Source organism: Phyllosticta capitalensis (genome assembly GCF_038381095.1).
Source record: "Phyllosticta capitalensis strain CBS 128856 chromosome Unknown BKA78scaffold_3, whole genome shotgun sequence".
Taxonomy (NCBI): domain Eukaryota; kingdom Fungi; phylum Ascomycota; class Dothideomycetes; order Botryosphaeriales; family Phyllostictaceae; genus Phyllosticta; species Phyllosticta capitalensis.
In genome coordinates, this window is record NW_027117441.1 from 1174140 (window position 1) to 1188330 (window position 14191).

The 14191-nt window shown below is 55.6% G+C and overlaps 6 protein-coding genes across 6 annotated transcripts; 4 read left to right on the forward strand and 2 right to left on the reverse strand.

The window, feature by feature from the left end:
* Positions 1–1917: 1917 nt before the first annotated feature.
* BKA78DRAFT_248336 (putative plasma membrane low affinity zinc ion transporter) lies at positions 1918–3115 on the forward strand (the record flags this gene model as incomplete). Its single annotated transcript, XM_066884379.1, has 3 exons — positions 1918–2020; positions 2074–2189; positions 2240–3115. 3 exons carry the CDS (start codon positions 1918–1920, stop codon positions 3113–3115), a joined length of 1095 nt encoding a protein of 364 aa, XP_066746428.1.
* Positions 3116–3519: 404 nt separating this feature from the next.
* BKA78DRAFT_308717 (uncharacterized protein) lies at positions 3520–3946 on the forward strand. The gene has a single exon (XM_066887964.1). It carries the CDS (start codon positions 3568–3570, stop codon positions 3802–3804), a length of 237 nt encoding a protein of 78 aa, XP_066746429.1. The 5' UTR covers positions 3520–3567; the 3' UTR covers positions 3805–3946.
* Positions 3947–4567: 621 nt separating this feature from the next.
* BKA78DRAFT_308719 (uncharacterized protein) lies at positions 4568–5029 on the forward strand (the record flags this gene model as incomplete). The annotated part of the gene is made up of 1 exon (XM_066887965.1): positions 4568–5029. A coding segment is annotated over one exon (462 nt), but the record flags the coding sequence as incomplete, so codon positions are not given.
* Positions 5030–5620: 591 nt separating this feature from the next.
* Positions 5621–6308, reverse strand: BKA78DRAFT_350906 (uncharacterized protein; the record flags this gene model as incomplete). The annotated part of the gene is made up of 2 exons (XM_066891068.1): positions 5621–5776; positions 5841–6308. The coding sequence occupies 2 exons, from the start codon at positions 6306–6308 to the stop codon at positions 5621–5623; spliced, it is 624 nt and encodes a 207-aa protein (XP_066746431.1).
* A 1703-nt stretch (positions 6309–8011) lies between these two features.
* On the forward strand, positions 8012–11253 carry BKA78DRAFT_293588 (uncharacterized protein; the record flags this gene model as incomplete). The annotated part of the gene is made up of 3 exons (XM_066886237.1): positions 8012–8473; positions 8522–10046; positions 10106–11253. 3 exons carry the CDS (start codon positions 8012–8014, stop codon positions 11251–11253), a joined length of 3135 nt encoding a protein of 1044 aa, XP_066746432.1.
* Positions 11254–11474: 221 nt separating this feature from the next.
* On the reverse strand, positions 11475–13854 carry BKA78DRAFT_366644 (major facilitator superfamily domain-containing protein). The gene is made up of 6 exons (XM_066892583.1): positions 13732–13854; positions 13629–13678; positions 13409–13577; positions 12724–13251; positions 12417–12659; positions 11475–12362 (listed from the first exon to the last, which is right to left on the reverse strand). The coding sequence occupies exons 1-6, from the start codon at positions 13827–13829 to the stop codon at positions 11834–11836; spliced, it is 1617 nt and encodes a 538-aa protein (XP_066746433.1). The 5' UTR covers positions 13830–13854; the 3' UTR covers positions 11475–11833.
* Between the last annotated feature and the right edge of the window lie 337 nt (positions 13855–14191).

The following is a 14191-nucleotide window of genomic DNA, read 5'->3' on the forward strand; positions in this document are numbered from 1 at the left end:
ATGGCCATGTGCTGACGAGCCGAACAAACAACAGCTCCCCATCTGCCGAGTCTCGCTCGCCCCGTTTGGCTCTGGTAGGTATGTAGTTGGCTCGGCGGCTGATGCCGGGGGCAAGACGAGGCGAGTGATGAGTCTGTGGGTTGTTGTGTTTGCTTTTTTTTCCCTTTGCCCATCGCAACCTCATGTTACGTAAATGTGATGACGGACGACGAGTGGGAATCAATCACTCTTCTTCCACCTTGCCCTCCTTCCTTTGCCGCAGCTCGGGCAGTACATAGTCTTCTCAGACTTGCAAAAGTCAATAACGAACACGAGCCGAGCTGGAACGGACAAGACGTCGCATTGGGACGGTTGGGTTCGGGCGGACAGCATGGTGTCCGCACGTAAGGTATGTAGGGAAGGCGAAGTGGTTGGTTGCAACATTGAATAGGCAAAGAGGCCGGCCGAGAAGGGAGGCGAGAGAGGCGAGAGAGAGGTCGCGGCATTTCGGTGAAAAGCTTCGCTCAGCCGCAGTGCAGTTTCTTTTTTGCAAAAGGGGAATGGGGCGGGTTGCAACGTTTCGGTCGAGCCGAAAGCTTGATTGCATGATACATAGTTGGGAAGGTTGGAATGAATGCAATTGAGAGGCAACTATTCACGCACGCACGCACGCACGCATTGCTACGCTAGGTGCTGTAGGTACGGTACAGCTACAACGTCGTGGCAGTAGACAAAACTTTTTTTTCTTTTTTTTCTTTTTTTCCCTACTGTGCGTGCCGTCTTCAGCAGCGGCAGCAGCGGAGCCAATCACGAGCATCCACTTCAGCAGAGCAGGGATGGACGGGTTGGGCTACAGGGGAGAAGGTGAGGATGGGGTGGTTTACGGAGAAGGCACCGGTTGGAAACAGTCGAACACCGTGGTGGATAAATGCAAGCCAGCCTTAAGCAGGTACTCTCACAGTTTTTGGGCATCTAGAAGCGAGGCGACGACCGAGATGCAAGTGGCATGGAAGCGAGATGTGGTGCAGCACAGCTGTGAGGCATAAGGCTTAGTCATGGGCTCGCGACCAGGAAGCCGGAAAAGGCAAGTGGGCGCCGCATCGGGACGACAACCGTCGACGGTCGACCAACACCTCGCCAAGGCATCGGCACAGCGTTGGTTTGCGCAGGAGACGGCGCGGAGATGGAGACGTTTGCGGCGGTCGACGAGAGGTGAGTGGTGAGAGAGGAATTTGCAGGTGTTGCCCGGAGAGTGGAGGAGCGGTCTGAGCACCTTGATGTCCCGGTGGAGTCGACCTGTTGTTGCATGTCAATTTCGGCTTACATACAATCTACAGCGGCAGGGCGGTCCGTGCCAGTCTCTCAGTACTACCTCAGCTCTCAACTCAACTTTTCCCAGTCTGAAGCGCAACCCCACGGAATCACCTGGATCCCAGACGCCCAAGCCTTTGGAGCGTGTCCAGCTCAACCGCCGCGGAGCGCCATGGCCGCTTGTGCTTTTGGAGTTTGACCAGTCTTCGTATGAGTGGAGCCTGCAGTTTCGGCTAGCGCCATGGCAGGACATCAAGGTGCTCAACAAGCGCGCAGATTCTGTCAGCCGCCCATGGCACCCAGACCCTCTCTCCCCCAGCATCACACACACCACTCGCTCCAGTCGCTCGCTGTTGACGTACCCTCCCTAATGCTTCGACACTCGACCGCCCACAATTCTGCAAAAATAATCCACTCCCGGCGCCCGTGCTGACCCTCCCATCCCCATTCCTTATCGCCTGCCAATACTTATACCTACCCGTCCTCTCTCGCCCTCCCCAACCTGACTTCCTGCAACCTGCCGCTACCTCACCGCCCACCCACCCCCCGTCCCCGTCCCTGTACCTGCCCTGGTCTGGTCCCTCCTCCCCGACAACGACAATCTACGACTCTACTCAAGTCGTCATCATGGCCGACGCCGCCACTCAGTGCGTCACTAGTAACGACTATGACGGCCGCATGGGCCTGAGAATCTCGTCCATCTTCGTCATTCTTGTCGGCTCCACTTTCGGTACTAATCACTTCGCCCTCACTTGCCAACTAGACTTCTGACTTGGTTCCCAGGAGCTTGTTTCCCCGTCTTTGCCCGTCGGCATGCTGGAGACGCTGTGCCGGAATGGGTCTTTTTTGCAACAAAATATTTCGGTTCCGGAGTCATCATCGCCACGGCCTTTATCCACGTACGTACCCGAACCGGCTTTCTCAATGGTTACATCCTAACGTGATACAGCTCCTGGAACCTGCCGTGGACGCCCTCACCAATGAATGTCTAACTGGTCCCATTACCGAGTATGCCTGGGCCGAGGGGATCGCACTAATGACCATTTTCGTCATCTTCTTCGTCGAACTCATGGTAATGCGCTACGCTCACTTTGGCGAGCACGCCCACAACGACGAAGAAAAGCACCGTGAACGCGGCGGCAGTCCCAGCGTCACCCGCGTCGACACGGAGCACGAAATCGCAGTGGCCAACCCGCGCAAATCGGACCACCTGGAGCGCGAGCACAGCCATTCCAACATGCCGGGCCACGACCACAACGGCCATCAGCGGCAGCACATTGCCAACGAGGAGTTCCCCGACTCGTGGGAGGAGGACGGCCTTGTCCCGGAAACGTACTCGGCGCAACTGACGGCCATCTTCATCCTCGAGTTCGGCGTCATCTTCCACTCCATCTTCATCGGCCTGACGCTTGCCGTCTCGGGCGACGAGTTCATCACCCTCTACATCGTCCTCGTCTTCCACCAAACCTTTGAAGGCCTCGGTCTCGGCTCCCGTCTGTCCGCCATCCCCTGGCCCGTATCCAAGCGCTGGACTCCTTACGCTCTCGCCATCGGCTACGGCCTCTCGACCCCCATTGCCATTGCTATCGGCCTCGGCGTCCGTCAGTCGTACCCCCCGGAGAGCCAGCGCACTCTCATCACCAGCGGCGTTTTCGACGCCATCTCGGCCGGCATCCTCATCTACACGGGCCTGGTGGAGCTCATGGCGCACGAGTTCATGTTCAGCCCGTCGATGCGCAAGGCGTCGGTTTCGAAGCTCATGTCGGCCTTTGGCCTCATGTGCCTGGGCGCCGGACTCATGGCACTATTGGGCAAGTGGGCATAATGACCTGTTGTTGGGGAGGAGCGTCGTGGCGTCGTTGTGCGCGTAGTTGTCTTTTTTCTCCATCGTCACTTTTTTCTTCGTTGTTAATTTTTTTGCTTCCTCCGTCCTGGCTCATGACTGATGCGATTGGCTGCTGTTAGGGCGCCATGTTTTCTGACCGTTTGCTTTGGATCTTTGTTCCGCCTCTTCTTTTCCTCCTCGAAACCCTCTTTTCCTCTTCTCTACTCTTTTTTTTTTCTGTCAAAAGAAGCGACTTCGCCACAAAAGTACGTACGCACGCGTGGACGGGATACATGGATGGGATGGACAGGCGGACAGGCATCACCAAAAAGACGCTGGATCATACGGACCCAAGAAGATTGTGGATAATGGGATACGATGGATAGGGCACATGGACAGGGGCTGGGACGGTACGGGATGGGAAGGGCGTCGTGACGCAAAGATTTCCTTTAATGTCTTTTCCTCTTTTTTTTTTTTTTTCGCTGTTGGACTTTTTGGTGGGGACGAGTAGGACGAAGAAGAACAAGGAGAGGAAGAAGGAAAAGAGGGACCAGACTCCGGCATCAGACGGACAAAACGAACGAAGGCGAGACTGCAGAGAGTGGAGGAAAGTAAACGAATGGCATGGGCATGGGCATGGGCATGGGAAGGGAAGGGGTGGGCTGGGCTGGGCTGGGACGGGATCGTGATATTTGAGATACCACTGTAGACCGCTTGGGATTACTGCGAACGAACATGAATTTCCATCTTCTGACATTGACACTTTTTCTCTCTCCAGTGACACCTCCTCACATCATCGCCCCTTGGGAAACCGCAACAAATCAAGTACATCATTCAATCCCTTAGAGAAGAGTATCTAAAGCCATGTCCATGTCCACACTCCACCAACCATCTCCCACATCCAGCCTAGCGCGGCTGCCTGCACTGGGGTTTCGCACTTGCACTTCCGGCTTCCTTCCGGCACTGTTTTGTCGCGTGGTGGTGGTCGGTGGCTACCTAGCTGGTACTAGGTACTGTACCGAGAGAAAGGAACCTAAGGTAGGGACTCGGGGAGAAGCCGGCCCGGAACGCCAGCCAGCCAGCCAGCCAGACCCTTACCGAGCCGACCGAAGAACCAAAGGGTTGAATGAATGCCGACGGGTGGAGAGCTAGAGCTGGCTGACACGAGGGGAAGAGGAAGAGGGGGATTTGTTTCATCTTTTTTCTTTTTGAGGGGAAAAGGAGCGCGAGGAGGATTTGGCAGGGGGGAGGATTTGACACACGGCGGGGAGGCAGAACGGACAGCGCTGCGGTTGTCTTGTGCCTTGTGGTCAGATGCTTCTACAACTACATGCCCTGATGAGTCGTCGTCGTCGTCGTCGTCGTCTTTCAAACTCTACTCGATGTTCCCATTTCTTCCTGCCAGTGTCGATATATGTTGTTTTTTTGTTGTTTTTTTTTGCGTGTTCGAGAAGCCCTCGCAGCCATCCGTCGTCCCACCACATGACAACTGCACGCACACGCGCAAAAAGAGAAAAAGAAAAGAAAAAAAAAAACAAACGATGGTCACGTCGCACGACACTAGCCTCGCAGCGTAGATGGTCGATGCGTTCGTTGAACACGCTCCTGTCCGTCCGCCTCCCACTCCCAACAAGCGCATCGGACGTGTCCGTCCGTGTGTATGTGTGTGGTACACGACATGAGGGCTGCTATATCAACTGCCGCGCGCGCGCGGGACGATCTCTGATCGGATTGACTGGTCGTCCGTTGATCCGGGGGGAGATGCACACGCGGAGGCTAGGTAGGCGGAGTCGTGCCTGGTGCCTGGCAGCTAGGACGACATATGAGAAGGAGAATTTCTCGACACGAGGAAAACGGATGAAAAAGAGGACAAGAGAAAGAGAGGCAAGCACATGGACGGTCCGTCAATCGTGATTCCATTCGTCGTGTCATCTTCGTCGCCTCCGCGCGCCCACCTGTACCTATATGTATGTAGGCGTCGTGAGACGGGGGCTGTTGTTGTAGAGTAAGTAGGTATATGCACGTAAAAGACAGTAACCACCACCCATCATTTCTTCATCACGCTCTCCATCCATCCTCGTCCCATCGTCCCATCTATGTAAAAAGGGGGGTATTTTGGTCTCTCTCTCTCTCGCACCTGTCCCGTCGCCATCGTCGTCGTTCCCTTGGAGTACCCTCGGGGATTGCTGATGCTGGCCCGGCTTGCTTCCGCTCGTTCTTCCATCATTATGACGCCATCGTCGTCGACGCGTCCTCTTCTGTACGGTACCATTGATATCTCTTGGTAGTTTGTGGTGTGGTGTCGTCCCATCGCGTCCCGCTCGTTTGTACAGTTTCCAATCGCCGCTTCCTTGCTTCATCTGGACGCATGGACGTTTGGGAGAGTGTTTGTTTCGTGGGAGGAAAAAGAAACACAGAGAAGAAAAAGACGCAAATGCCGCCAACGCCGTCGCCGGTCCTTACGACTGCTGCTGCTGCTTCTTTTGGCAAACAATCATATTCTCATCAGACGTAGTATCGCGCCCTGCTGCTGTGGTGCGAGCGGCGCGGGCTGGACTGGTACTCTCGGCTGGGGCGGTGGCTGCGACGAGTGTAGTGGGTTCGGCGGACGACCACGGCGCGATCGTCGCGGTAGCGACGGTGGACTAGCAGCGCCAGGAGCTGTTTTACTCACACGTCAGCCGGACATGGCTCTCCACGACAACGACACTCGACGACGACTTACGAAGGTGAAGAAGAAAAAGACGCAGTTCATGATGCCAAAGGCAAAGCTGGCCTTGAGCATGGAGCACGTCTTGTTTGCGTGCAGCGACCACTCGGAATTGGAATTGCGGCCATAGTACCCCAGGACGCCGAGGTCGAAGTAGAAGCTGCCGGCGCTGAAGTTGACGCAGTCCTGGTCGGCGATGCCGCGCAGCAGGACGACGCCCGCGATGAGGGCGCCCAGAAAGCCCAAGTCGACGGTTGCGACGAAGAGGGCCGAGTGGCGCGCGCGCGCGTAGGCCACGAGTGTCGCGATGGCCCAGGCGCACGCCAGCACCGACACAATGAACAGCACCAGGATAAAGTCGGGCGTCAGCGCATTTTGCTCGACGTAGCCGTGGACGAACCACGACAGCATGCCGATGATGGGGATCAGCGTGATGATTTCGGCAAGCCGAAATATGATGAAGAAGAAGCCGGAGAGACCCATGATGGATGATTTGCTGCTGGGCGGCGCTGGACGCTGGGCTGGACGGTGTTGACTCGACGACGCGGAGAGCTGGAGCTTGAGCTGAGCTGTAGCTGAGCTGGAGCTATGGCAGCCGTCTGTCGGTGTAGGTGGGGCACGGCTTGGTAAAAGTTGAGAGCAAGAATGCAAAATGGAAAGTAGCGGGACACGACTAGATGTAGTGTCTGGGGGCACGAAGAAGGATTGACCCGGGACAGGGCGCAGAATCATTCAATTGGTCTCGGTCGTGTACCATGACGATTGTTGCGTCCGGCTTCCTTGGTCGGACCGGTGTGTGCCAGGGCATGGTTGGGCTGCGAGTGTGCTGAGACGAGGCTGGAGGCTGGGAGGAGGAGGAGAAGAGGAGAAGTGGCTGGTCAGCGCCGAGTGGTGACAGCACAGGAAGGCTGCCCGCCTTGTATGCACCTCGTCGTGGGCAGCATCCATTTATTGAAAAGGCCGTTACATGCCTTTGCGGATACGTGCATCTTCCCATTTCCCCGATTTACTGGATGGCATGATGGGCGGCACATGGCTGCTCCCATCCCGATGACAGATGCAGGCTGCCCGACTAAGCGACCTCGACACACCTCTCACTTTTCTCCACTCCGCCTCCCTTGACATCGATTTTTGCTCACAACGAGATAGACTCCAAACCTTACCCTTTCACCTGGGCTGCTTGTATCGCCAGTATCGCGCCCAGGCCGCGCACTCGCCCAGCCATGACGTCCGCCTTCATTGTTTTCGACTTTGCGACTCCTTTGACCTCGATGCACCATGGCGCCGGGTTCTCTGCCGCCTTATCAATGCTCACAGGTCGTGTAACTCTTCCTGCCGGTTCTGATTTTTTTGCTTCTGCCACGCAAGGGACCGCGACCGGGGCGTAGCTCTCCCGTCTTAATATCTGGTTATTCCTTCTGGCCTCTGTTTTCATTTCCTTCTTCACGTCGATCCTTTCCCCTGTCCTTTTTCAGTCTCCATTGTTCGCTCGTGCCGAAGTATCCATCTACCTTTGCTTCTTTGTCTCAGGCTCGTGCTGCCCATGAGCAACCGACCACACCCTCCTTTGCCCCGTCTACGCCTGTGCTGATTCAGACTATTTAACCTCTTAAGCGTTGCACGCGATAGCCTGCGTCCCGCTGGCCAATTGCCTTTCAGCTGGCGCTCTCCTCAGCTGCCCAGACCATTCTCTTCAGCTTGGACAAAGCCCGTATGGTCCTTTCATAGATCCATTCCCTTTATCATACACGCACATCCTTATTCACTTTTTCCAAATCTTCCATCTCTGTCGCTGTCATCCGCGTGTGCCGCGAATCTGCAGCCAAGGTCCAAGGCGGAAGCAGCCGCTCATCTTCCATGACTTCCTATCGCAGAGTGCATTCGTGAATTCGCACGACACCATCAAAAGCACTGGCCGACTCACGCCCGCGTTCTGACGACTAAGCGTTCGCGCGAGCCCGCGCAGTTCACCAGGCTCCCATCCTGCGAAGACGCTCATCTTCTTCCTCATACTCTTCCTCCTCTTTGCCTTGCGCTCAACCGGTTCCTAATTGCAACCCGCCTATCGTTGTGCTCTATCATCTCGTTCGACCCCTGAAGCGCTTGAACAAACTCCAGACCCCAAATCGCCGTCAAGACCCCCTTGCGCACATTCGAAAAGAACCCGGCGACTCCGGTCGGCCAACATGTCTGGCCGGGGCGCGAACGCGAGGAAGGCGGTTAAGAAGAACATCGAGAAGGTCGAAAAGAAGCATGACGGGGACAACTCGTACCGACGTCCATCTTCGCAGGCAGGTTGGCATATTCCAGCGCCAAAGGTCAAAGAATCCCGGTCCGGCAGAGACTCTGTGTCTCTCAACTCTATACACTCGAGGTCTGGAGACGAGGAGCGCTCCGGAACGCCAACCTCTGCTCATCGAGTGGAGAAAAAGCAGTCTGCTCATCCAAGAGGTCGGGGTGCGGGTGTACCCCTTGTTGTAAGGACTGCGACCTCGACGTCCAACAGGCACAAATCTTCAAGCCTCGAGCCCGGTACCCCTGGAGGCAACTCAATCCTGAGCAACTATGGAGACGACTCTGGCGGATCGGACCTGAAGATGTGGCTCGGAAATGGCCAGCCTCTGAAGCCATGGCAGGGCTTTCGTTATGTAAGCCCACTGATATCACGCACTTGAGCTTTTCTAATCTCTTCACAGGACCGCGAACTGCAAATGAAGTCTGGAGATTGCACTTTCCGCTTCTCGGACGAGAGAATCGATACCGAACATGACCACCCAGACTTTAGGAACCCTCCGTTGATCCGCTGTCATATTGATAAATTGCTCGAGGCTCGCAGCCCTGTGATGGTTCAATATATCAAGCTGGGACAGAAGTGGGTTGACGATCGGTCGGCCCCCAGCATTGCAGAATCGGCCTCTCATCGTTCCATGGATGACGAATCTACCAAGTCACCCACAGAGTTCGGCGACTTTAGCGGACCGCGGATCGTGCAGAGACTCGATAGCTCTGGCTCCCTCTCAATGGGCTCGAATTACCGACGTGGAGGATACCTTTCGGATGAAGATCCCCGCGCTGCGACACCCCTGTCCCGGACTCATAGTGACTTGAATTCCACGTCGGACACCATCAACGTATCAGAGCCGGGAGTTACCTGCGATGCCTGGGTCTCGGTCCCCCAAGACCTCAAGACATCCTCAGAAGTCTTTGCGTTCAAAGTGGGCTTTCGGAACTTCATTGCTCTTTTATACAACAAACCCATCGTCGGAAGTAACCTGTTCGACATGCTCAAGGAACTGTTCAAAGTCTCAAGGAAATTTCACGCAATGAACACCAAAGGATCACTGCTGCCACATCCGGCTGGCGTTATCGTCGACTATCTCGTCGGGAAGCGCCTCGACGACGTCCGAGGCAACCTTTCAAACGCTCTCAGCCTCCTCGCATGGTGTGAGTATGTCGACAAGGATTCCGAAGAAGACGCCGGTGTCTACTGGGAGCAAGGATACACCGAGAGCTTCATTCACGCTGTTGGCATGATGACGTCTAGTACATCGGAATCCCCTGAGTTTAAGAGGCTCTCTACCGTCACCAAACACAATCTCTCGAAAGCTTTCAGCGTCATGCAGATCAGAATTCTCGACGCGGAGACCAAGTTTGCAAGTTTCGACTTCGCAGAATTTCTTGAGCCGAACGGCGCCATCGCCAACAGCCCCGGCTTTAGAAGTGTCGGGTCCTTTGGCAGCTTCCTGAAGCGTCAGCTCGAACAGAGACACTCGCGCTGGCCACCAAAGAAGAATCAATATGGCCATTGGTTTACTCGCGACCTGGTGGAAGAATTGCAGCGCGACCTCGGCGCGATTTACGATATTCTCGTAAACAGGGACGTGATTTGGAACGACTGCGAAGAACGCGCCGGTAGACGCTGGCAGATGACAAGCAAGTCCAAGGGCGTGCCGCTACCCGACCCCGAGCTCCCTGGCTTGCCGACCCATGATGTGTTGATCAGTTTTGATAACCAGCACGGTTATCAACACATCCCTTACCCGTATCCTCTGATTCCCGCGTACACGGCCCCTGAGAAAACTCACAGGAAGAAGAACTTCTTTGGTGCGCTCTCGAAGAAGGACAAGTCGGCGCCTACGTCTGATGAAGCCGAGACCATGAAGGAAGCGTTGGCCTTCACTGAGGCTACCAACGTAAGCACCATTGGCATGAGGTTGCAGGGTAAGTTACATTTTTATATCAAATCTTGCGTGCTTTACCAAAGACTAACCACTCTCCAGCAAACGAGCTTCGAGACCGCTTTCTCGAGTACGAAAAGACTTGCGGGCCCACTCTCGTCGACGTCCCCGCTCGCGACGCCCGCCTCGGTCGATGGGTCCTGTTGTATGGACTGTTACAGATCCTGTCCACTCTCTCGGTTGACACGCTGGGTATGAGGTACACTGAAAACGTCCCGTACTTCCTATGCCCTCCTCTCAACAATGTGCCTCCTTGGCCTAGAGAACAGAGCGTGCAGAAGTTCAAGACCTACACGCAGGAAAAGCCAATGAAACCAGCCTGCCAAGAACTCTCGCACTGCTGGATTGCGCCGCAAGAGTGGGACCCTTCTTTCAAGATGCCGTCATCTGAGGACCGGTCGCCCGCCGCTGAAGATGAACAGCCTGCGTTTATTTCAGAACTTGATGGACGCGTCGTCACGGACAGCGAATATCGCGCGCGTCTGGCCAGAATCCATGCCAGGATCAACCTTCACAATCATACCCAGGCAGAGCAGCAGCGAGCCCTTCAGCAGCCGCAACTCGACGCAGAGGAATACCGCGCCCTTCAAGCGGAGCATCAGCATAAGAAAAACGTGCTCGCGCAAGATGAGCGCCGACAACAGGCGTACGAGGATGGCAAACGTCAATTCTACGGTGTCACTGCTGCCGGAAGCCCGTACAACTCCGCCGACGTCGACGCGAGAACCGCCGACGTCGACGCGAGAATCGCCTCGATGATTGACAGTCCGCACATGCGCAGACCAAAGACTGGTCGTGAGATGACCCGTCTAATCAACGAGACCACACGGGCCTGGAATAACGCAATCCCATCAACGACCATCACCGCCGCGCCCACGTCGCCCCAGTTCCAGCCTCTCGACCACCACCACGGTCCACTCCCCCGCACCCAGTTCCAGTACAGCCCGCCGCTGTCTCCACCTCCTGCTTCGCCGCCGCCAGCCGCTCCCGTCCCCAGCCTGCCGGCCAAGAGTCCGCTGCGACAGAATAGCAGTCGTCGCACGTCGCCCTTGCCGCCGCCCCAGCTTGACGGCGCTGCCGACGTCGATGTCCCTGTACCTGATGACAAGGGCTCCTTGGGAGCGCGTTACCACCACTTGGGTTTTGAAGAGGACGACGAGGAGACGTTGCCAAAGTATTTTGCGCAGTAGATGACGAATCCTCCCCGTGTGTGCGCCTCGGGACTTGGTACCTTTCTCTGTTGAGCGCTTCCAGACGACTTTGACGAAGAGCTTTTCGGTTGTTCCCTGTGGGCACGTCTTGAGACTTGGTCGTCTTTTCCGGTCGAGTGCTTGCAGCAGACTTTGCCGAAGTACTTTGTGCAGCAGGCTGGCCGCTCCCTGTGTGCGTGGACGTCTTGGGACTTGGTCCAATTTCTTTTCGGTTGGGTGCTCAAGAGCGTTGATATGCACGGCATTGTATGATATCCCCCCATTTGCGTTTGCTTTTTGTCGATGACCCATTAACCCCCTCATACCCCTGATGATTCCCCGGACAGTAAGCAGCAGCAGCTTCAGCAGCATAGGCAGCATAGGTATCGAGCGACTCCAGAATGAGAACTTTTGAAAATGCACAATGGGAGCGGACCGGGATCATCCAAATGACGTCAAATCACGCTTTGAAAATGGACTGACAGCAACAGAGCAGGCATCAGGGAGCATTCGACTACACATTTGATGATGAAGGGCTAACGAAAAAAAAAAAAAAAGAGAGAGAGAGAAACGACAACCGCTACCGCCACTCGGCGACCGGAACTGCCGCCGCCGTCTCCAGCGCCTCCTTTCCATTCCCCGACACATGATGGTGGGCATCAGCGACATCCAACCCAGAATCCGCCAGCCCGCCATCGCTGCTCGTCGCATCCGACTCCAAGTCTTCCTCCCCACCAGCAGCCTTCCTCTTCCTCCTTGCAAGCAACAGCGCCCCCATAAACCCCGCCCACAGCAACGCATAGAAGGCGATCGAGGCCGGCCAGCCCGCCTTCCAGCGCGGCGCGCCCCAGTCGCCGGCCGTCGGGAAGAGCAGCAGCGGCACCCAGATGTTGAAGCTGTAGCCAAAGGACATCATGGCGCCCTGGGTTCGAGGAAAGATGGTTAGGTTAGGTTTGGGGTGTGGTGGAGCTTTGGGGGAAAGGATATGAGGAGGACTCACGACTACCAGCGCCCGCTCTTCGGCGTCGTCTTTGAGGATCGTGTTGACCGTCGAGTACAGGATTGGGCTCGAGCACCCGGCGAGGCCGAGCATGTACCAAGCGACGAACCTGCAAGCATGTCAGCGGTCAAGTCGAAGAGGGGAGCAAGGGGGAGCACCGCACTTGAGCGCAGTTGGAATGAACCACACGGTCATGCAAATGCTCGAAAAGATGCACGCAGCCGACGAGATGCTGTAGATGGCCCACGAGGGGTAGATGGCGGCGAGCGTGGTGCCGAGCCACGAAGCCAGGGCCGTGATGGCGTACAACGCCGTGGGCAGCTTGTTGATCTGCGGGACGGAGAAGTTTTCGGCCTTGAGCCAGAGGTTCATGTAGCTCGAGGGGTAGGCGGATATGATCATGCAGCTGCGAGGCGTCAGCGGGAGGATGCCAGGTTCAGGGGAAAGCGGACTTGGAGAGGGATACTCACATGTAGCAAAAGACAAACACGTAAATGTGCCACCGCCTCAAGCTACGCTTAAACACATCCAAGCTCATCTTGCCCGGCGGCCTCACCTTGGCATCCTGCATACGCGCCTTCGCCAACAAGATATCCTTCTCAGTCAAAAACATGGGCTTCGGGCTCTCCGGTATACCAGGAAACACAAAATAGCCCGCCAGCGCCACGGGAATCGTGAATATCCCATCGATGATGAACAACCATCTCCAACCAGATAGTCCAGCTACGCCAGAGAGGTTGGTGTAGGCGGCTGCTTGCAGGTACCCGCTGACCATCTGGCCGAGGTAGTTGCAGATGAACCACGTGCCCGCACGCTTAAATAGCTCTGGAGCCTTGTACCAACTCCCAAGAATGAAGTGCGTGCCGGCGAAGACGGGGGCTTCGGCGAGGCCGACCAGGAAGCGCAGCGCGTACAGTTGGCTGGTGGTTGTGGCGCGGCTCTGCGCAAAGGTGAAGATTCCCCAGAAGATCTCAAGAGTAGGGAGAAGCCAGCGGGCCCTGAGTTTGTCAGTTTAAATCATAAGTCAAGTTGTATGTGTGCACTGAAAGATTTCAAGTGTCTTCCAGTCATAGGGGCAGGACTGCAGGGAGCATTCAAGCCCCCGTGCCAGACCTCGGGGTTGGCATTTGTTTTGCGCCGGGGGCCATGACTTACAGCTTCGGCCGTGAGATGAGCAGAAGAAACGGCACTTGAGCAATGACATAGGCCGTGTAGTAACAGACATTGAAATAGTTGAGCTCGTTGCCGTAGAGCTTGAGCTCCTCTTTCATCCCGGATGTGTACGCATTGCTGATGTTGCTTTGGTCCAGATATTTTGTGAAGACTGCAGCTTGTTGTTAAGACCATGAGAATGGATATTCGACAAAGTACTCACAGCATAGGCATGCAAATATGAGAATTGACAGATCGAGCTTGAACAGCAATCTGCAATTGTTAGCGTGTCGTCTCCTTGCAACCCACATTTGCTTGTAACTGACTTTCGCTCCTCTAGCGGGTACGACGTCGGGTACCAATTGAACACCTCTTTGAAAACTCCAACCAGCGTCCTTGGCCGCCGCGGATCCAAATTCGACATTTCCGTTCTCCGATTGGAAGAAAAGATTGGACGGAGGTCGACGAGAAGCGTTTAACAACACGAAACCTGTGTACTGGTTCCCGGGCACAGGATTAAAAATGAGCCGTTGACGGCGGCCGCTGTGTACTCATTGGCATGGTTAATTTCATCACTGATTTGGCGATTGGCTGGGCGAGGCCTGGAAGGTCGGGTCTTGCAGACGATGCTTGTGGGGGCAGTATCTCTCGCCTCAGCACGCAAGACTGGTGCGCAATGGCCTCATGTAAGCACTCGGACTTTGTGATACACAAATGCATCTGTCGTGTATTGTGACCTTTTGGGCAGTCATACAAAGCGAAATGGATTTATGAATTGGAGATGGA